Genomic DNA, 22,629 nt, shown 5'->3' with positions numbered 1-22,629 from the left:
GTAATGCCCATAATTAGAAACAAACCTAGGGTTATTATATGGTGCATATGTCTTATTTGGTTTGGAATTAGAAGCCTGATTTTACATTCCCTGTCATAAAACAGTCATTAGATCAGAGTCTACTTCTGGTGTGTATTCTGTGTGCACGCTACTGAAATATCCTGACAGACTTGACAGTGCCTTGTTACTTTGAAATGAGACTTTGATTTGCTTTGAGCTCTAAAAGATAAACACACGAGCCTTATTCCACACACACAATAGATCAATATATATATATATAGGGCTGTCAAAATGAACGCGTTACTAGCATGTTAGCGCAATTCATATTTTTTTATTAATGAGCAATTAATGCAGCATGCATTTCTGTTTAACCATTTTTATTAAACATATAAATAAAACCTTCCACACAACACATTCAATCACAAGGTCATTTCTTTACCCAGATAGAAAAATACAATAAACTCCCCCAGAAGTTTTTTCATCATTAAAAATTAGTTTTACTGATGCGCCAAGTCTCAAATCAAGCACCAAAATCTGCTATGATGCACCCCTCCAGCAATTAAAACCATCTGTTTGGTGTCAATTGATATAATTTAAAACACCATAATTACTTTCAAACATTTATAAGAGTATTTTTACTAGCTGTCCTGTCATCTGAAAATGTTAACATGCTTGTCTGTTTGAGCAACTGGCTCCGTGCAAAGAAAGAGAAGTAATAGGAACCTGGTATTTCTATGTTCTTATTTTTTTGTGTCTAATAGACATGAACCATGTTTTTGAAAAACATCTATGATCTTTGAAACATGACTAGTCTTCATGCTCGATGTTGAATCTGGTTTCACTAATAATAAACATACATTTGCATAAAGCATCCATATTTGTCCATGCCCATGTTGATTAGAGCATTAAAAACTTAACTTTTAGTATTAAGTATTAATTTAATGTACATTTATAACAGATGTGTGTGCATGCATGTTTTATACTGAAGTGTATAGTTTTTTGTTCGATCATGATTAATGGTATTTTTATAAACCTAGTTTTCTTGAACAAACTTTCATGCATGTAAACAGAATTGGATTTGTTGCCATCTGATGACATGTTCCTCTGCTTTTGACAATTTTTTCCTCTAGGACACTAAATACACATACTTGATTACATTTGTATTTTTTAGTTTAAGTACGTTGGTTTAAGTATGCAGTTATATATTTTAGTATTTTAAGATATTCTGGATAAAATTGTAATAAAGCAGTTTCTTTCTGATTCTATTGTTTGAGGGAAGATATCAGTGATGTTACTCTGATGATGCTTAGGTATAAAATGTAACTTAAGAATTTGTCAACAACTGATGCATGCATGCATATATGTATATAGATATAGATATATAGATATGCGCATCAGTTGTTGACATTATGTGCGCATAATAATCACTTCTGGTACATCTCAGAATTAAAAGAAGGCACACAAGCAAGCAAGTTTATTTTTCTCTGGGAAGTTCTTGTCAAAATAATTTGTTTAGAGAAACAAGACAGAAAAAAACATTGCTTATGAAACACAACATTGTCATTTTGGTAATGAAAATACTTGCAGTGAATTAAAAGTTTGTCAATGACTACTGCACAGTTTGGTCAAGAAGCTGTGTTTCCCTAGAAGACAAACAAACTGTTTAGAGTGAAATTTAATCCAATCCATTAAACTGATTCAAAAATCCCCGAACATTTATTATTTGATGCATTACTTCAATTTTGAAAAAAGGAATATAACATGATTAGAAAAATTTGATTTGACAATGTAAAAAACGAGTGTCTTCACTCAGAGTCCTTCTACAAAGTCCTGATACCACTGTAGTTAAAGAGAACACTGGCGATCACAGAGGAAAGCTATAACTACAGCAGCACAGCAACACTGCTAAACTGAAATGAGCTGGCCCTACGGTCTAGTTACCTTAGTGACCTCAGGTTCAAAGATCAGTAACGTACCATAGTATACAAAGTTCATAACTGAATTCTCTGTGTCACGGCCAGGTGATGACAATTCAAAAAAGTAAGACACACTTATGAAGTAACATTAAATCCTTCAGTTCATGTCTGTATATTAGAGATAGTGAGAGAAACCAGTGCAGTTGTGCACCTGGTGGTTATGGGGTTTTAATATCAGCACTGCGTCGTTTCAGCTTCTCAGGGTTGTTGGAAGCCATCTGGGAGAAATCCCTAAAGATATCTTGATAGGTTTCATCACCTGCAGAGAGAGAGAGAGAAGATTTAGAGTGAAAAGAAAAAGAAGGGGTTGAATGAATTAGCATTATTATTATGTATTTTCTTTTTGTTTTATGACAAATATATGATGAACATTTGCAACACAAAGTAAAATTGCAGATCTTCTCAATCCCAGTTGTAACTCTACACAGTGACCTGCATTTCCCAACTATCCTGGTCCATGTCAAAATGCTTGGTAAAGAGCGTAAACTGGTGTTTATACCAGAAGAATTCCAAATCGACTGGCAACATGTCCTCACGAGTGAAATTATAGTTCTGTCAAAAGAACTACAGGTATGTACACCGCTTCCTTCCTCACTACATCCTATTCACTTTGTGCTTTTATCATGCACACCTGATATTCCCTACCCTCCTTGTAAAAATTCTCCACCAGTACACAGTATACACCAGCATTTCTCTACCTTATTGTTAAAGTATTCTGTTATTGGTTGTTGTCTGAATGTCAAATGGCACAAAAAGGACATGACTGTAAAAACATGCACACACAAGTACAGACACAAATGCAGACACACACACACACACAAACAAAACACATATATTCAGAAGGCCATTTAATGTTGTATTAAATGTTAGTGTCAGAAAAGCATTTCTAAAGTAAAACTGGAGATTTGCACTGCAACATGAGCATCTTTAAGTTCCTTCTCCTTTTTTCCTAATATTAGCCTGGAAAGTCTAAAAGCAGCATGCGACCTAGTGAAAATTTGTGGGGAAATTGTGATGCTTAGGGATGTACTGATTAGACAACAGTATAATTATTGTAAAAATACTGGTCTAAAATCCTGGATCAACACTGAATCTGATCAACCAAATCAAAATCAACCTGGTTATTTTGAGGATCCCAGAATCATGTCAGTATGTCACTTATTAGCCAATATACAGATGTCTAATAATCGCATTCCATCGGTGTGTTATTAGCAGAGCATTTTACATTGGAAGAGCAAAGAAGGAAAAGGAAGTAAACGCACAACAGCTTGCAGGATCGATTACCTTGGACACGCAGCGCAGATGACACACTGCAAGCAGTGGAAACTTGGCCGTCCATCTCAGGACAACAACAAACACACGCACAGACACAGCGAGACACACATTTACACAGAGAGACACTGACATAGAGACAAGCTGCCATGAGGAAGCTCCTTTGCCACATTAATTGCTTAACAAGCATCTGCTAATAGGATAGCCCTCGATCCTTAAGCATTTTCTTCTACTGTTTTTCACCAAAAGAGCATTGGAAGCATGCAACAGCTCATGTAACATTTTCCCTTTCCTGACAGTGTTCACTTACTCCAAACATGTAAACATTTTCCAAATATATAGCACTGATTAAATTAAATATACACAATGTACATAACTATATACACTGTACAATTATACAGGGGGCTAAATTATACATATTGCACACTTTAAATTTTATTATACAAGAACAAAATGTTCACTGTAGCTTTCAATGCTGGTGGAAAAATTTAATAAGACGTTCTCTGGTGTCAGACTTCAGAAAGGACTCCTTGCTGAATGATTTCTGTTTGTTTATATTAAATTATACCACTTTAATAAAATTAAAAAAAATATTTAATCGGAAACGCTAAGCTTTTGGATCTTAAACGAGCATGTCTAATGTGGTGCATGCGACGTCTAAAGCCCTCTGCTGACCACAAACATTCTGCTGGTTAAATATGCCTTAGGTCGTATTCTTCAGGAAACCTGTAAATGCTTTGTTTGGGTGTTGCGCTAATATCCGTTTCTGAAAAAAATGTAAGGACCTTATATGATATAATTTGATCAAATTGAACCAGTGATAGAAACTGCCCAGAATTTCAATGTCCATATTCCATCGCCTTCATTCCACCTATTCCACCTATTCATTCTGCCCTCCCAGACCCCAGCCACTAAGATGATTTTTAAAAGCCTGGAAGCTTTTCTTGGTCTGACCAATTAGATCCCCAGACCCGACTCCCCCAGCACCACCCAGCCCCTCAGAGTGACCTGATTGGGCAAAACCGCCTTCCATCTCCCGCATCTCCTTGTTCATCTTGGTTAATCGGAGGCTGTGTGGAAAAAGAAAGAGATGTTCAGTCATTGTTTATATCAGTTATCTCTCGAAACTCTCTAAAGTTTTTAGTAAGGCTTCGATTGAATTTATATTCTAATGCTTAATATTTTTCACATTGTCATGATTGAGTAAGCGCCTGATTTGCAAATGATTAAGATAAGGAATTTAACAAAGAACTCACAGTGTAACAATATCAGCATTGGCACTATCTACAGCTATGGTGATCGGGTCTTTTTGATTGATGTCCTTTTTGTTGTAGTCGGCTCCCCTCTTCAGGAACAAACACACCACCCTGCACAACACATTGTTGTCATGTACTAGGACTTGTATGTAAGATTTCATACATGAAACATTTTTCAAGTTTAATTTCAGTACCTTGAGTAAGTAATGTTTTGAGGTGTGTGCATGCGAGTGCATACCCTGTATGTCCCAGTATAGTAGCGTGGTGTAAGGGTCCTCTTCCATTTGAGTCGGCTTGATTAACATTGGCACCATTCTGCAGCAAGAACTCACAAGCTGCCAGAGAATTCTGTAGAAACAAGGATACATCTTAAATGCCTTATAAACTAAATATGCACAAACCGGTCTATGTTTAACAGACACAAAGAGCCTACACCACACCATGCACTTTCACACTGGTCAAATGTCAGTGCTACTTCCTGTTACACCACACATACACAGCCCACATAATGCTCCTTCTGCTCTGCTCATGATGCTGACACCACAAGCTGCACAAATACACTCACACACATTCTTATAAACACTTGCGCCCACGTATATATAGACACACCACGGTCGCAGCCTGTATGAGTGGTGTTTTGCTCTCCTCAGCCACATTAACCCAGTTAACGTCAGCTCCGTGAGCTAACGCATCGGCCATAACGGGGAAATGCTGAAGTGCTGCAGAACGGTAGAGCAGGGCACCCGGATGAAGGCCACTCAAGTCCTCCACTTCTTCCTCATCTGCAGACACACACAAATACACATAGAATAAGAGGGAGTGTACACAGAAAGTCTTCTTTGTGATAAAGTATTTGTAACATCATCATTTAACTATTCTGTGGCAAGTTTAATTATGTTTATCATCAGGCAAATAATGAAATGATCTACTTCTTGAAACTTGCAGTGGTGCCTAAAGCAAATATCAAAGGAATCCATACTTTTATTTTGTTTTAATAAACTACTTTATAGGCTTACTTATTAAGCCACTTCTAGAAACACTATAGCAAGTCCTAAACAAATTATTTAAATACACTGCTGCTACACAACACTGATACTATATATATATATATATATATATATATATATATATATATATATATATATATATATATATATATATATATATATATATATATATATACATACATACATACACACACATACATACATACACACACACTTTACTACTAACACTACATTTTAGCACAAATTATCTGCCAGTACACATGCGAAAGCATATCATATATATAACATTATTATTATTTTCTTTTTTTACTGCATTGTGTATAGGTCCACTGCAAAAAAAAAGGATAGCTTTAAATAGACCATAAGTTGTATGTTAATGTAGCTATCAACACAGAAATTAATTTAAATATATAATTTTCTCATAGTGCAGTAAAGTGAAACAAAAATATTGTGACCTTTCCATGTTCATTAAATAAACGAATGTATATATTTCTAAATATAGTGGGGGAAATAATTTTAAGAAATAAATTACAAGTCTAGAATTTTTATGGTAGTTTTTTTCAGAGAGAGAGAGAGAGAGAGAGAGAATATAAAAAGAAAATCAATGATAAAAAACTTTAAAGAAAGATTATAAATTAATTTGTATTTGATCAAGTGAAATAAGTATTTGATCCTGTAACAACAATCAAGAATTCTGACTCCCACACACTCAAATTAGTTCTGTCTCTTTAAAAAAATAGTTAATCAATTACTGTATATCAACTTGTAATGTGTATAAAAGACACCAGTCACAGAATCAGCCTCTTTCATTCAAACCTCTCCACCACCATGGGAAAGACCAAAGAGCTGTCAAAGGACAACTGGGACAAGATTGTAGACCTGCACAAGGCTGGAATGGGCGACAAGACCATCAGATTGTTGCCTTCGCCGTATTTTTTTGGTCTTTGAAGGGTCATGAATGGGTTTTCCAGCATGACAGTGTACTGGCTGAGGCCTGCAGGTTCTCATCCAAGATTCTACAGTGCATGGCCCTGTTCATGTTGTGAATTCTTCATGTACCCTTAGCAGATAAACAGCCCCAAAAGCAGAATGTTTCCTCCTCCATGTTTGACATTGGGTATGGTGTTCTTGGGGTCATATTCAGCATTTCTCTGCCTCCAAACATGGCGAGTCGAGTTGATGCCAAAGAGCTTAATTTTTGGTCTCAAATGACCGTATCTCATTCTCCTAATCCTATTCTGATAATCATTCAGGTGTTCATTGGCAAAATACAGAGGGGCCTGTTTATGTGCATTCTTGAGCAGAGGGACCTCGGTGTGTTACAAATGGTTCTCTTAGTGACTGTGGTCCCAGCTCCCTTAAAATCATTAACAAGCTCCTCACATGTAATTCTGGGCTGATCCCCAACATATCATACTTACCTGAAGAGGTGAGATTTTGCATGGAGCTCCAGAGCAAGGACAAATGACTTATCTTGTATTTCTTCCATTTTTGAATTATCATGCCAACAGTGGTCTCTTTCTCACCAAGCTTTTTTCTGATGGTCTTGTCTCCCATTCCATCCTTGTGCAGGTCTACAATCTTGTCCCAGTTGTCCTTTGACAGCTCTTTGATTTTGCCCATAGTGTTGAACAGGTTTAAATGGAAACGGCTGATTCTGTGACTGGTGTCTTTTATACACTTAACAAGTTGATATTAGGAGTAATTTCTTAAAGAGACAGAACTAATTTGGGTGTGTGGGAGTCAGAATTCTTGCCGATTGGTACTGGATCAAATACTTATTTCATTGAATGAAATACAAATACATTTATAATGTTCTTTAATTTTTTTATGGATCTTCTTAATAATAATATATTTATATTCTGTCTCTCTCTGTTAATAAACCTACCACAAAAAATTCTAGACTGTTAAATTCCTTGTAAGGGGTACATTCTCAATCAGCAGGGGATCAAATAAATATTTCACGCTCTGTACATACACTACCTACCTACCTACCTACCTATCTATCTATCTATCTATCTATCTATCTATCTATCTATCTATCTATCTATCTATCTAGAGAGAGAGAGAGAGAGAGAGAGAGAGAGAGAGAGAGAGAGACCTAGTGTTGCTCTGATTACACTGATAATTTTAAATAGTTGTTGGATTTAGGCATCAAATGAAACGTAAATGTTGACTGCCTTTTATTTTCTCTGCAGAGATTTTTGTAGAAATGTGAAAACTTTTTTCTTTTTTTTTTGCATTTTTGCCAATTTATTTTGAATGCACTGACAAATGTTTCTTTATCATGCTAAAGGTGACTTCATTTTGAGAGCGTGCCGAGTAGCTGCATTACTGCCGGGTTTGGAAAGTGGGCCGTTTCAGATTGTGAGATCTGGCAGCAGGACAACTAAAGCGATCATTGGGGTCTCTTCCAATACTGCATCCAAAAAGGGAAGTGATAGCTCAGTGGTTAAGGCATTGAGCTACTGATTGAAAGGTAAAATCCCAGCACTACCTCTACTCCTCCTGGGCCCTAGACCAAGGTCCTTAACCCCAATTGCTCAGTTGTATTAATAAAATAATTGTAAGTTGCTCAGCTAAAGGCGACCGCCAAATATTGTAAATATGAATTTACACTGAACTGCCAAACAATTGAGTGTGACCTCACACACTTTTCTCCTGCTATCTAAAAAAATATATGAAAACATTGGTGACTTAACAGTCAGACTGTTACAGTTTCTTCCACCAAGACATACAAACAAACAAACACCCACATATATACCTATACTTACAGAAACAGGTGCTCTCACACACACACACACACACACACACACACACACACACACACACACACAGAGCTAAGAACACTGTAAACTAAATGCTACAACAAAAGATGTGAATTTGTGTGTGTGTGTGTGTGTGTGTGTGTGTGTGTGTGTGTGTGTGTGTGTGTGTGTATGAGAAAGAGAAATACCTTTATGAGAGCCAATACTGTTCATGATTTCAGTTGGGGTCAGGCCTGCAGAAGACATCGCATAAAATGTATTCAATTAGCTTATTTAAAAAAAAAAAATACAAACATATTTACAGATAACATTTTTGCTTCCAACCCTTATGATGATTGCATTTAATTTAACTAGTTTTTGTTTGTGTTGGACACAAACCAGAATGTAAATAATAAACAGCCAACTGTAGTCTCCATCACTCTGCACTATTGTATACACAGTGTTTTTACAGTATATTCACACATGATGTGTGTGTGTGTGTGTGTGTGTGTGTGTGTGTGTGTGTGTGTGTGTGTGTGTGTGTGTGTGGTGGGTCTAACCTGTGTTCCTAGCCAGAGTGGCTCTATTTGGTTTGGGTTTAATGGGAGGACGTTGGATTAGTTTTTCTTGCGTTGTTGCTCGATGACGTCGTGCACTGGAGCGACGCAGTGGCGTCCCACGCCCTGTTTCAGGAAGCTTGTGTATGAATTTTTTCTCCACGTATTTAGAACGTATCCATGACTCTTTATCCTGCCTGAGGAAATGATAAAACAATGCAATCTGACAGTCTGTAACACAAAACCTAATTAATAACCTAGCGGCATAAGTTACATTCACTCTTACGGTCTTTAAAATTCATGCTTATATATGTACAATGCAGCAATTTTCAGTTAAATCCATACTCAAAATCATGCTCAAAATATTAGATTAGATTCAACTTTATTGTCATTGTGCAATGTACATGAACAGAGCCAATGAAATGCAGGATATTTTATTTTATATATATATATATATATATATATATATATATATATATATATATATATATATATATATATATATATATATATACACATACATACATACATACATACATACATACATACATACATACATACACACACACACACACACACACACACACACACAAACACACAAACACATATATACACACACACACACACACACACACACACATATATATACATATTCATATAAACATTATATATTACTCTAATAATCATCAGAAACAGCCTCATCACTGTTACCTGCCATTCCTCTCTGATGTGCATGCAGGGGAGGAGAGCACAAAGACATTAAAGTTTTTTTTTCCCTTTGTGGTTATGTCTTTAGTAGTCTGGGGCATGTGGTAATGTATGTTTCGTAATGTCAGTTAGAAGACAGCAGAGGGCAGTATAACAGCCCATACATAAAAACCATTACATCAAGGTGAAGTTTTAAATTCAGGTTTACTCAACTGGCTTTTATCCAACGGGACTAATAACTAAGCTGGGTAGGTGAATAAGGGCCTCCTCAGTAATAGCTTAGTATTGCTGTGGTTAAAACTTATAAGAATTAGACTGTATTCACAAATATGGAGGCTTGAAGCAACAAGGCAATCGGAGACAATGCATTTTTATTGAAAACCGGTCTCTTCATTGTATAGAGACTGGTGACTTGAATGTAACATTAACTACTGAGCCAGCACAAGCTTGATCTGAAATCAAATCCACATTTTGTTTGAATATCTATCCCTATCACAGCATAGAACTTGTTTTGCATTTGATTACCATCGAGAAACAAATATGTGGACCTGGGCAACTTGTCACATGCATCCGGATTCCTCACTTGTGTCTTCTAAAATCCACTGTGCTTTTTAAATCGACTGATTTTCTAACACATTATAAAGAACAGAAATATCCAGTAGTGATTCCATTGAGTACAAAGAAAAACTTTTAAAGTATCTGTTTGAAAGCCTGGTGGTATCCCTGATGACAGGGGGTGTAAAACAGAAAACAATGCATACCTGGGACTGGAAGGGTGTGGTTTCTTTATTGTAATCTCATCAATTCGTGCCTCGTAGATCCGGTTAATCGCAGTATTCCCCAATTCACACATCAGCTACTCAGAGAGTGAAAGACAAAGAAGTGACAGTGGAAGATTGTGAAGGAATAAATAATCAAGAACCCATTTTAATACATTTTCAACTGCCATGAAATTGTAAAATGTTTAGGAAAAAAAAATCATGGAAAAGGGAAAACAACATTGGTCTGTGAGTGTTTTACTTTTATGAGTTCAGGCTCCCAAGAGTCCAGAGTTAGAGAGCGTACTTTAGAGAAATGGACACCCAGACTCCTAAAGAAACAATAAAAGATGTCTGTTAATAATGTAATTAAAAATCACCATAAATAAAGAATTCTTTAAAAATGCATTTGTGCTTTGGCATGGTGAAACTACAAGGACAACAGATACATTTGTCTGCTTCTTGATTCTCGGTTGTATATGTTTTTAACTGGATTTGTTCAGAGAATGTGGTGAGAGATGTTTTAAAAACCAAACAAATATAGTTGCTCTATTCAGATTCAGACTAGAGCACCTGAATGTTGGTGCAAGAGGATTTCTGAACAGACAAACAAGATGAGTGACAGGCAAAATGATGCCGTTTTCTCCTGGATCATTGTGATTCATATACATAATTTTTGAACAAATTGTATTTTTGTGTGTGTGTGTGTGTGTGTGTGTGTGTGTGTGTGTGTGTGTGTGTGAGGGTGTATTACCTGTGTATTCCAGAGCAGGTGATACACAGTGTTATGCCTAGGTTAATGGAGGCCCAGTCTGGTCCTGGTTCTCCACAATCACAACATTGGCAGTTCCCAGGTATAGCCTGCACCTCCTCCAAGGCTTTATAGTCCTTTTGCTCTCCCATACACAGATTTATAGTGCCTGCTGACACGGAGCTGCAGCGCTCTCTCTGTAACAAAACACACATACAAATAGTGTATAATCATGTGTGTGTACCTACCTACATAAGCACTAATTCACCAATGTCGCAAAGAAAAAAAAGAGTAGAATGGTGTACATGAAACGAGGCATGAATGACTGATTAATTCAAACTGTTTGGTGATTAAACACAAATTATGCATCAGCTTTAGCTGCATGGAAACGAGCTCCTGTTCATTAGTTCCTTATTTACATAAGCATACAACAATAATATTTATTTAAATACAGATTATATCTAACCATACTAAGGTTTAATTAAAACTTTATTCACACATTCCTAAATAGATACCTGGAAAATTAAACGATTCAGTTTAGAGCCAAAATGAAAAAATAAACTATTTTGTTTTAGAAATAATATGAAAGCACTGGCAGGTGCTTCATTTGTTCAAGACAATGTATTGACAGCACTGTCCTCCGGATGTTTTACACTGCCCTGTCACACAGCCTGAACAGCAGGTCAAAAGCAGTTTCTTCTCAACTCTGAAGAAGCTTGTGAAATATTGCATAAATGACCATTCAAATACAGCAATTTTTTATTTGGACATGCAGTTGTCTTGTTTCCACAGGCCTTTTAATGAGTTTGTTATCTGTCACTTTGGCACATTTTTTTTTGACCTGATAATATTTAATTTATTTAAATGTGTATGTATGTTTGTGTCTTACAGGGCTGCATGCTTCCTCTCTTCTATCCTGAAATGCTGAAGCAATGCTGTTCTGCACAGCACTCATCCAGCCTTGCTGCTGTCGCTCCGAATCTGCCTGCAATAGACAGCTCCTACACACACATGCACACACACACACACGCACATGCACACGCACACAAACAAACAGTGAAGCATCAGTGTAGGCAGATTACACACGTACAGGATGAAAAAATCTAGTCACAGGCACTGTATATGTACAGATACACATTTTACATTTTCAACATCACTTGACCATCTTACACAATAACTTTACGCCACAGAAATTATGCTCCTCAAACACACTTACTTGGAGGGTGAGACGACCTCAAAGCAGAACCTTCTCTCCTGTTCAGCACAGGGTTTCACAGTACACAGGCGCAAATCTTCTACCACTACAGTGGGCTGCTCCTAAGGACAGAAAAAGTCATCAATCAAGTAGACCTTTGATGTTTTCCTTACTTGCATAAAAAAGACAGAGTGCGAATATTTAAAATAGATTTTCTACATAAATGAAAATGCAATATGTAATAGAAAAAGCAATGTTTACTTTGAATTTCTTTTGGTAGACCAGTTGGTTTTTTTGAATGGAAAACCAGCGCCTACAAAAAAAGGGGGTAAAGAGAAAAAAGCACTGATTAATTACATTCCAAATACAATTGTATTTGTAAAAATGAGAACAGTTTAGAGCAATGAGCAATTGCTGCATTTTATCTGCACAGTGTTGAATTTGAAAGCCCTCTGCTGCTCTGTGAAATGAGATGCACTGCAAAATGGTTTCAATGCATGGCAATATTGAGAATCAGAAAACATATTTAAAATATCTTAAAATCGCATTACCGAAATAATTACTACCATAATAGATATAAAATATTAATATATAATAGATAAATATTATTATTAGATGTTTAGGTGCTGGCTAGATGACTGAATATGAACCAAAGTAAGCAGAGAGGTTTGTTGCACCTGCTCCATGTTTTGAAGGCATTGCTGGCTCTCTTGTACAGGTAGCCCTCAATGGCGATCCCACTGGCTGCATCTGGGCTGAAGTCCAAGATGGACTCATCATAAGACTCATCCTGACAAATATGGCACAAATATGTTAGCATGATATTTGCTACACATTATGTAAATACTGTGCACTGTATTTTGGTGTGTGTGTTTCTGCATGACTACCTTTTTCTTGATGTCACCATGTCTCTGCTCCATGTCCCTCTTATCTCTTGCAGAGTTTAGAACAAGCTGTGTGTACTAAGAGAGTGAGAGAAAGAGACTTATTCTCCTGACCATATACATTTCATCCATATATAAGCAATAATTATTTAAAAAATAAAGTTAAGATGCAGTAAATGCAAGTTGTGCTATATTACAGCTAATTATAGTCAACAGGTTAAAAGGTTTTGACATTTAATATGTCCATGAATAGGAAGCAGGAAGTGTTGACATTTGCGTTCCTGTCCAGGTCAACAGGTCTGTGATGCTTATTGCTCTTTTTTTCTCTTTGCATTAGAACTTTTTAAATTTTTTAATCAAATCAAATTTTCTTGGTCACAAGCTTGTGATCAAAGTTCTTCTGACTTTCTTCCACTCCAGTAAGCAAGGCTGATCATTTCTACTGCATCATAAAATATATAAAATATCTTACTATACCATGTTTCAGGATACTATCAAACTACTACATTCTATCCATTTCTTTGTTGTCACAATGAGCATTCTTTCATCAAATTGATAATGCATCACTCCCTCACTTGTCAATTACATACTATTTACGTCTCTTGCATCAAACTCTTGTTTTTTTTGTAATAATGTTTCATTTATACATTTAATGCCATATATGTGTAAAAGATGAAGCACTCTAATATAATCCTCACACTGTCACTGTCTGTCACCATTTCCTGTGTAGGCAGGAAGTTTTGTAGCAGGTTTTGCGGCTTTTCAGGCCAGTACAAGGTGACTGTGCTTCCTGTCTCAAACGACTTACTTGTTAGATAACCAGAGCTGTAGAAAACACTTCATTAGAAAAGAAACTTGTCAAGTGAGAGCTTGCCTATAATGCATTTATCTATTTTATATCTGAAATGTATAATTCAAAATTAAACATAAATCTAGATACAATATTATGGTATTTTTGCAGTTTCACTTAATAATGATTTATATAAAAGACACAGTGAAGATTATATTACATACACTATAGATTTGGGTCTCCTTGTTCAAGTGTAGGGAAAATGTAATACTACCACATCCAAAGACATCCTATTCAATTGTGTGCCTCTAACTTTGAGGAAACAGTTTGAGGAAAAAAACAAATATGGCTGGAAAAGTCAGATGTCCCATGATGTATTTGTAAATAAATAATCTGTGAGTAGGTCAGCAACCATTTGGCAGTCTCTTCTTCTCACCTCATTGCCAAGTTGCTTACGATACTCCTCCAGTTCTGTGAGGGACTGGTGACCCTGCTGAAAGAACGCAGCTTGTGTTTCCATCAGAGAGAGCATCTGTTTTGCACACAGACACACAAACACAAAGAATAAGGTTATTCTCTTCTGCCAGATTCAATTACTACTGTATTTAAGAAACATTACATCAGTAACTACTGAATGAAGAAACATACCGCCATCAGTAGATCAGTCTTTTTCTTGGACTCAATAACATTAATCTAAGAAAACAGAAAAAAAAAAAATCATAAAAAAGCAGAATAGAAAAAAAAAGAATAGTGAGACAGAGTCTTAATCTAATACTAGAAAATTATCCACTGAAGTAAGGAGTGTGTTTTTTTTTTTACTTATATATCTACCATTAAGCTAGTGTGATTTCTCCCCAGTCCTGAGACTGAAGTCGAAATACCATCTAAGGTTACAACTGCATCAAAATCTGCCAAATTGTATTAATTGGAAATGCATTATTGTTGATCTTACTGCTACAAGAAGGAAAATATGAGGTCATAACTTCTAATTTTTGCACTGCAGTTAAACTTTTATGCATTTGTCAAACATACTGCAGTTTAATATGGTCAAATAAACGATGCATACGGCGAAAGCTTTACTGATTGTCTTCTTGATAATTCAGCATTCTGCTGCAATAGTGCTGCAGTAGCAGTGATTATGTTGGGTAAAATTTAATGATCAAGAAAGTGCTAACTATCAGAGTTTTTACAGCCACAGTGGCTTCTACAACCACTTTGTGCACACAGATCCCAACAGATGAAAAATACGTATGATGACTGGCAAAGCAGACATAACTATGTTAGTCTGTATTTAATAAACGGGTGAACAAAAGCTGATTATTCTCTATACAAGCAAAAAAAAAAAAGGATGAATGGTATAAACATTCTGCAGAATGCTGTTTCTCTTGTGAAACTACTTTCTTCTGCCCTGTGTGCTATATCCCTATATGAAATTATGCACACATCTGAGTTTAATTAGTTGACAATTCCCAACAGGCAACAGAGTCCATAAGTCTGTGGATAAATGACAAATGCTGTCCCACTAAGTGAATAGTGCACTGCATAGGTACTAAAATGACATTACTTGTGAATTAGTATTAAGTATTAGTGTTTAGTACGTAGACAAAAATAAAAAAAAAATGCCATATTTGCAAATGCATCTTATTGGTTATCTAAGAAATGTTAAATTGTTATTTGCATTAAGAATATTTTTACAATAGAAAAAAAATATATTGTGGGGGAAATAAACAAATAGCAACATGAAACTTTAAAGTGCATCATAACAAAATAGTGCATCTTTCTGGTTTTCACCTTACATGGATTGTGAATATCTGGATAAGTAAGTACCTGCAGTACATAGTCCAGAGTCCCTGATCTGAAGGATTTACGAGCATGTGTTAAGGCTTGACTAGCTTCCTCAACCTCATGTGGTTTTCCCCGTGGAGCTTGAGCATTCCTCCCCAAAGCTGCCTCAAGAGTCTCACTGCTGCGTTCAAATTCCTTACGTGCATCTTTAAAGCGTTTCACATCACTAAAATAGACAGAAAATATTATATACAGTTAAAGAACAAATCATGTTACTGGCCAAAGCAAGTATGAATTCGACTTACCGCTGACCTTAATAGGTATGTTCTCAAAGTAAAGTAAACGGACACACAACCCCAATTCCAAGTTGGGAAAATGTAAATAAAAACAGACTGCAATTATTTGCAAATCAAACGAACCAGTATTTAATTTACAATAGAACATTAAAATCATATCAAATGTTTAAACTGGGGAAATGTACCATTTTAAGGAAAATATAAAGTACTTTTTAATTTGATGTCTGCAAAATGTTCCATAAAAAGTTGAGACAATTATCAGACATGTTCGTGTCTGACACAGGATTCTACTTGCTCAACAATCCTGAGTCTTCTTTATCATATTTTATGTTTCATGATGACCCAAATGATTTCAGCTGGAGAAAGGTCCAGACCCTTTCTTCCTTAAAATGGTACATGTCTGCAGTTTAAATATTAATAAGTATGAAATATGGGTATATGAGTTTTGCAAATGACTACATTCTGCTTTTAATTTACATTTTTCTAAAAAAAAAAAAAAAATTAATTGGGGTTGTAGGATTGAAATTAACCTTTAACAAATCAGATAAACAAATTAAAAGACTGTATGCATGTTATGCAACACTAAGCTTGTGCATAAATTGAAGTTTTCCATGCTACCATCAAACACCATGTGGATTTCTTTAAACTGGGTAGAGCACAAGACAGTACACTTTATCTGACACTGATGAATATGGTGTTTTAGACATATGCACCAGATATTATTACATTAAACTGATCAAACATTTGCAAAATATTATCAGCAGTCAGCATCATCTCTGGACGGAAGGTTATGTCAAATTAGCATGACTTCTGTACACCCTTTAACATTTAATTATTTCATGAGCGATTGTCATATACACTTTATTGTTTTTACATCAACATTCACAAATCCAATTCATTAATGACTTAAAACTTCCAGGAGGTTACTCACTCTTTCACAAAACTCTGCAGCTTCATTTTCACTGTCTTCTGTGTGTTTTCAATGAGCTCCTGGCAGGAAAGAAAAGAATAAGACAGAGCGGCAGAAAAGGGTGAGTGAATATGGAGACACATCCTGAGAAAGAGTGAGCATATTTGTTAGTTACCATCAGTGACAGTGAAAAGGAGTAATGTGTGTGTCTGGCTTTACCTCCTGAGCCAAGAGAATGATGGACAGCTTCTTGGAGAACTTTTCCAGACAGTCCTAAAGGGTTTACCACAAGCAAGAAAATTAAAGAGACCCAAAGTCTTACTGAGAATTGTATCATAAAATCCTGCATGATTTGTACACGTACAAAGAGCGTACAAAGAGCATCCTGTTTTATAGTTACTCTCCACTGCAGTATGTTTGCTGCATGCTATGTGCAAAACCATACTGACCAAACAAATGGTCAGTCACATTGTGGAAGTTCCTTTCCTTGCTAATAATGACGAGTGATCACATCCTGATTTGCTGTTGTGGGCTAAACTGTGGTTAAATTTAAACAAGCCATTCCATGATGTCTAGGTCGCAGTGGAATTTGTGATGGCCAAACACTAATTGGTTGCGCATGCTGTGCACACACAAAAGAAAAAGCAGTAAATCCCAAGTTTAGACTGACTTGGTAAAAGCTAATGACCTACTACTCATGACTTATTTTTTAGCCATGGCCCTCTTTCTCTGCATGAACATTCATATCTGGATATCCAGAACCTGAGTGGATCACTTACCCCCATGGTTGGTTCATCAGAAAGGTGGCATCCAAGTTCCCGGAGTCCATTTACAAAACTCTTACTGCTCTGGCAATATGTTCGGCCTGCTTCCAGCATGGCATTACACTGCTTCACCAACTGTACACACCCAAACACAAGCGCTGTTACATTTTCAAATTATACGTGTTTACAGTTAACCACAATGAAATGTGACCGCCGTATCCCATATATAGTACAACACGAGAAAAGTATTCACCATTATTGCTTTACTTTTTTGCTGTTTTGTAACATGCTATTTAATTCTGCATAATTTCTGCATAATTAAGTACTTACCAGTTATTAGATTAATTTAAAAACATCTAACAATTGATTAAATGATAATTATACAACTGTTAGTTGCAATGGAGTTTCAAGAGTGCTGATATTTAGTATAATTGTATCACTGGTATGTTTCAACACTCTGCATATACGTGTTCGCTACATACATTTTAATCCTAGCAAAGAGTTCTTTACAGGAAATCATTACTATATTTAATACAGGGTGTCAGTCAGTCTGTGTGCTGGCATGACATGTTTTACATTTTTTTTAAAAGACCTTTTCTGGTAAAATCTCAAAAGTCCTTGAGTGAGCTTACTACATAAAAATGTTGTGTATTTGCATTAAAAGTGGAACAGTCCAATAGATTAAGTGTAATGGAAAGTGGGTTTTTATAGAACATGTGCCGTTTTTCTTTTTTTTTTCCACATTAGAAAAATCACTTTTCATAGATATTGAGAATCACTTCTTAAAAATGAGCAGGAAGTTCTGATTTCCTATTTACTCTTTAGTACTCTAATGGACCTAATAAACACTTTCAGGAAGCAATGTTTTTAAATTAATGCAAAAATCATCTAATTACAATTGCCCACTCATTTCCTATACCGTTTCACATTTTTTAGATTATCTAACCGATATAAAAAGATAGAAACATAATGATTAATTTGGAATTAAAGCATCCATCTCAGCAGTAATGGACCACATTTGTTATCATGTAATGTCTTGGGTGGGGTGGGGTGGGGGGGTGTTGTTAGTTGAAAGTGGCTTACGCAGAAGGATGACTTTATAATTGCATAAAACTTGGCTAAACGAATCACACCACCCTGAAGTGTTCAGCAATCCATTTTAACTGCACCTTAGGATATTTACATGTGCACTTCTATCCATGCTATTACTATCCAGATATGATTCTGATACTTCGAGCGTAAGAAAAGAATCAGTTGTAAAACGTCACTGACATATTGACATACAAACAGACGCATACACCTCCAACAAACAAACAAATGCATGGGCACACAGACACATTGTAAATGTTATCAACTATTTGCTATAAGATGTGTACATTATCAGCAATACTGTCATATTATTAAATTATGGAAGTTCAGAAAGTGATTGTATACTTAGTGAGAACTTTCACTCAAATTTTTGATAGGGAATTGAACAAGGGGCTGGGCAAAAGCCGTTAAATGTGTTATTCCTCTTTCAGTTCATGTAAACACTGTTTGAATACTATCTCTCTTCACTAAAATCTGCGAATGGAAGCTGTAGGAGAGGAATGAGGGGAAGAATTGCACTTCTCTTAATAGAGCAATGCGACAAAGGGAGCACTGTAATTCATTCGTTTAGAGTTGAATTTTTTTTTTACTTAGAAAAACAAAAAACAAATAAAATGATGCTGAATAATTCGATTTCACAGTCAACTTACCTTTTCGAGGCGTGTCTCCAGTTCACTCACATCCCCCTCCACTGCCTCAATGGCTGCCCTGATGACAGAACATCAGATTAAACATAACAAAAACACCAACACGCAAATTGTTCAGGCAATTCAGCAACTTTGCAGGACAATTCTAAACAAAACTGGAAGATCAGTGATGGTTGCTATGCATTGGTTTCCTTGTTCACTGATCAGCTATTGTATAACATTAAATATAACAGTAAACCAAATAACAGTGAAAAGTGAATTTTAATAATAAATATGACTAACAGTAAATAAATATGTAGGTTTTAAAGCTGACAAACTGGACTTAGAAAAGAAATTTGACAGCATTAGGATCCTAGCAATTTTGACATGGGCCAAATTGTAATATTTAAATGAAAGGCTCAGATCATCTCAGAAATAGAATGCCTTGTGTGGTGTTCCTGGTATGTAGTGACAGAGTCACGATGCAAACTGATGAATGCTTGTGCATCATAACTGGAACCAATGAGCAATGGAACAAGGTGAATTTCATTCTGATGAATGAAATTTTCTTTTACATCATGTAGACTGCTGAGTGTGTGTAGTGTGTAAAAGAAAAGATGGATCCAGCATGCACTTTGAAAAGAAGGAAGGCAAAAATTGTTTAAGGAACATAACAATGAGATCAAGATATCAATCCAGTCAAGTATCTCTGGAAACTGCTGGACAAACAAGAGTCTCCAACTCCTAGGACTTAAAGGATCTGCTGCAAATGTTTCGGAATCAGATATTCAAGCACACCTTCAGAAGTCTTGTGGAGTCAATGCCCCAATGTGTCACGGCTGTTTTTTGGGGCACAAGGCCTACAGTATACTGTACAGGTATATAGTTTTAATGTTATAGCTGACCTGTGTATTACTTATGCATGTACATGTGCACAGAAGGAGAGAGAGAGAGAGAGAGAGAGAGAGAGAGAAAGAAAAGAAAGAGAGAAAGAATCTACTGTTATTAAAATTGCAAAAGTTTTTGAGAGCACACACAGGGTTCAGACCCTGTGGCTTCCGCTAGCACTTTCACACTAATACGCAAGTAAAGCAGAACAGATGAGAAAATAAAGAGTTGTGTTATTTTCACTGCAATGTACAATCTATGGGTTTTTAATCGGAAAATAAATAATTTAAAATGCACCATAATGGCTCTGACTGCACAATACCAAAATCATAATTATTAACTATGTCACGTTTAATTGAATTAGCTTCTTGTTTTTTCATACACCAGTGTGCTCGAGAGGGACTTGCTGTTTCCGTAGAGATCCACCCCTGAACACACACTTCCTGTCTCATGTTTATCATGTTGGTATCGCTTTACTTCCTGTCTCTCCCATCCCCCACATAGGCATCACCTAGCAACGGGAGGCAGCACTTTAGTGGGCCTGGATTTTGTTTATGTCCGAGGCTTTTCTTAGGAGCCCTCCCAGTCAATTCATTTTCCCATTTAAAGTGGCTGTGATCGTGTGTTGTAAATACCTAGGTGTTTTCTGGCATGAAACAAAGAATGCAAGACACTTCTATCCAATGAGATAACAGTACAGTAGAATGCAAAGAGAGATAATGAAAGAAACATGGGGAAAGAGAGGGGGGAGAGGGAGGAGAAAGGGGGGGGGTGTATTACCGCCTGCTTGTGGCCTAGTTCTGTAACCCACTCCACCCCTTCTCTGTTTCTAACTGCTACATGCATCCTCAGGACAGTACACTCACACTTTCCACTGTGTAAGTCCACCAGCCAAAAAGAAAAAAATTAACTGTGTGTGTTGTGGGGGGTTAAAGAAAACAATTTAGATTCTTGAAATAAAAATAATGGTCAAAGCAAGCAAGAAACCACAGATAGTGGCGATAATGTCACCATCACCTTTGTGCAACACAGCCACACCCAACACAACATTAACTACTAGTATTAGATCTCTCCGAAGTCATTCTCTGTTTGGCTCAACAAACCTATAATTTTACTAAGAAGGAATAAAGACGCTTAGCCTCAGTTTTGCTCCTTCCTCCAAAGAAAATATGCTTTTAGAAAAGGAATGTTTGGCCAAAACTTTAAGTAACAAAATGCTGTACATCCTTCTCACATTTAAACTGTTAAGCAGGGCCAGGCAGATACGAGCTCTGCATGTTGACTCAATTCATGGCCTTACAATCATCTTCATCCCATTCATTTCTCTAACCAAAACCACCCTTTTCCAGCGCCAGGACGTCTGGACAACTTAATGTTTGCATTTCACTCCACTGTAATCTCGATTTTATGTCAAACAGCCCCACAACAACTTTCACCAGTAGTGCAGTTGAAAGATAACATGTTTTATGATAATGCCTGTGACAAGTCTGAATATCTGGACTAAGAATTAACCCTGAACTAGAAGGACAGGAAGTTTTTTTTTTGTGGTTCAACTTTTTTATTTTTAAACATACTTCAGTGTGCTTACCTGAACCTGGGGGAGTCCTTTAAACACTCTTCAAACTCCATCTTGACAGTCATTTTGTCAGTGGCAACATGTAATGTATAAAGTATTATATTATTACTCCTTCTTGGGTCATGAGCTGTAGCAGTCCCTTTGCGTTTGTTCTGAAAGTCGCACTCCAATGCAGTCCTATTAAACTGTGTCCAAGTGTTTTGCTCTCATTGTCAACTCTCCGAATGAATCACACCGCAGCTTTTACAGCAAACTAGTTTGTAGAGTCCGCAATCCCAGATTAACCTGGAAAGTTCATATTTATAAAACAATTCCTTCTGTATTTGACCTTGCTATCCATACGCCCGGAACAGATTAAATACACATTCATAAAAATTAAACTTTGTAGGCATACATAAAAATAAAAAATAAAAATAAAAATAAATAAACGCCAAGTGCAAGCCGAAGTCAGGGGAGTTTTCGTTTTCCTATCCAGCGCGCGTGATCTTTCGCTCCACTGAGCACTAAACTTCCGACTACTTATACACACTGACTGCGCGCGTGGATCTTCGGAGAACCTCGGACCATTAAAATAAAAACGATGATGGTGATGGCTCCTCGGGGAATAATTAAGGTCATCACAGCAGACACTGCGCGCTCTCTCTCTCTCTCTCTCTCTCTCTCTCTCTCGTTGGTCCGCCCCCCACCACGCGCTCTGCTTCCGGGTGTTACGCGTCCTGCTGATGTTCCTACAAGTTAATGATGAACCTGCCATCAAGCGAACCATTGTCAAAGGAACATTGTCTGCATATTGT

The 22,629-nt window shown here is 36.5% G+C and overlaps 1 protein-coding gene across 1 annotated transcript; it reads right to left on the bottom strand.

Moving 5' to 3' along the window:
- Positions 1-1,446: 1,446 nt before the first annotated feature.
- acap1 (ArfGAP with coiled-coil, ankyrin repeat and PH domains 1) lies at positions 1,447-22,507 on the bottom strand. Its single transcript, XM_046850709.1, has 23 exons — positions 21,848-22,507; positions 19,396-19,453; positions 17,672-17,791; positions 17,112-17,165; positions 16,914-16,972; positions 15,729-15,912; positions 14,550-14,594; positions 14,338-14,433; positions 13,115-13,189; positions 12,905-13,017; positions 12,489-12,540; positions 12,249-12,349; positions 11,922-12,033; positions 11,036-11,229; positions 10,544-10,613; positions 10,285-10,379; positions 8,819-9,012; positions 8,468-8,512; positions 5,114-5,286; positions 4,743-4,852; positions 4,505-4,615; positions 4,257-4,318; positions 1,447-2,235 (listed from the first exon to the last, which is right to left on the bottom strand). Exons 1-23 carry the CDS (start codon positions 21,898-21,900, stop codon positions 2,135-2,137), a joined length of 2,277 nt encoding a protein of 758 aa, XP_046706665.1. The 5' UTR covers positions 21,901-22,507; the 3' UTR covers positions 1,447-2,134.
- Between the last annotated feature and the right edge of the window lie 122 nt (positions 22,508-22,629).

The sequence above is a fragment of the Silurus meridionalis genome, chromosome 6 (assembly GCF_014805685.1).
Source record: "Silurus meridionalis isolate SWU-2019-XX chromosome 6, ASM1480568v1, whole genome shotgun sequence".
NCBI classification, from domain to species: Eukaryota; Metazoa; Chordata; class Actinopteri; order Siluriformes; family Siluridae; genus Silurus; species Silurus meridionalis.
Note: the sequence above shows the minus strand (reverse complement) of the source record. Positions and strands in the feature narration are given on the sequence as shown.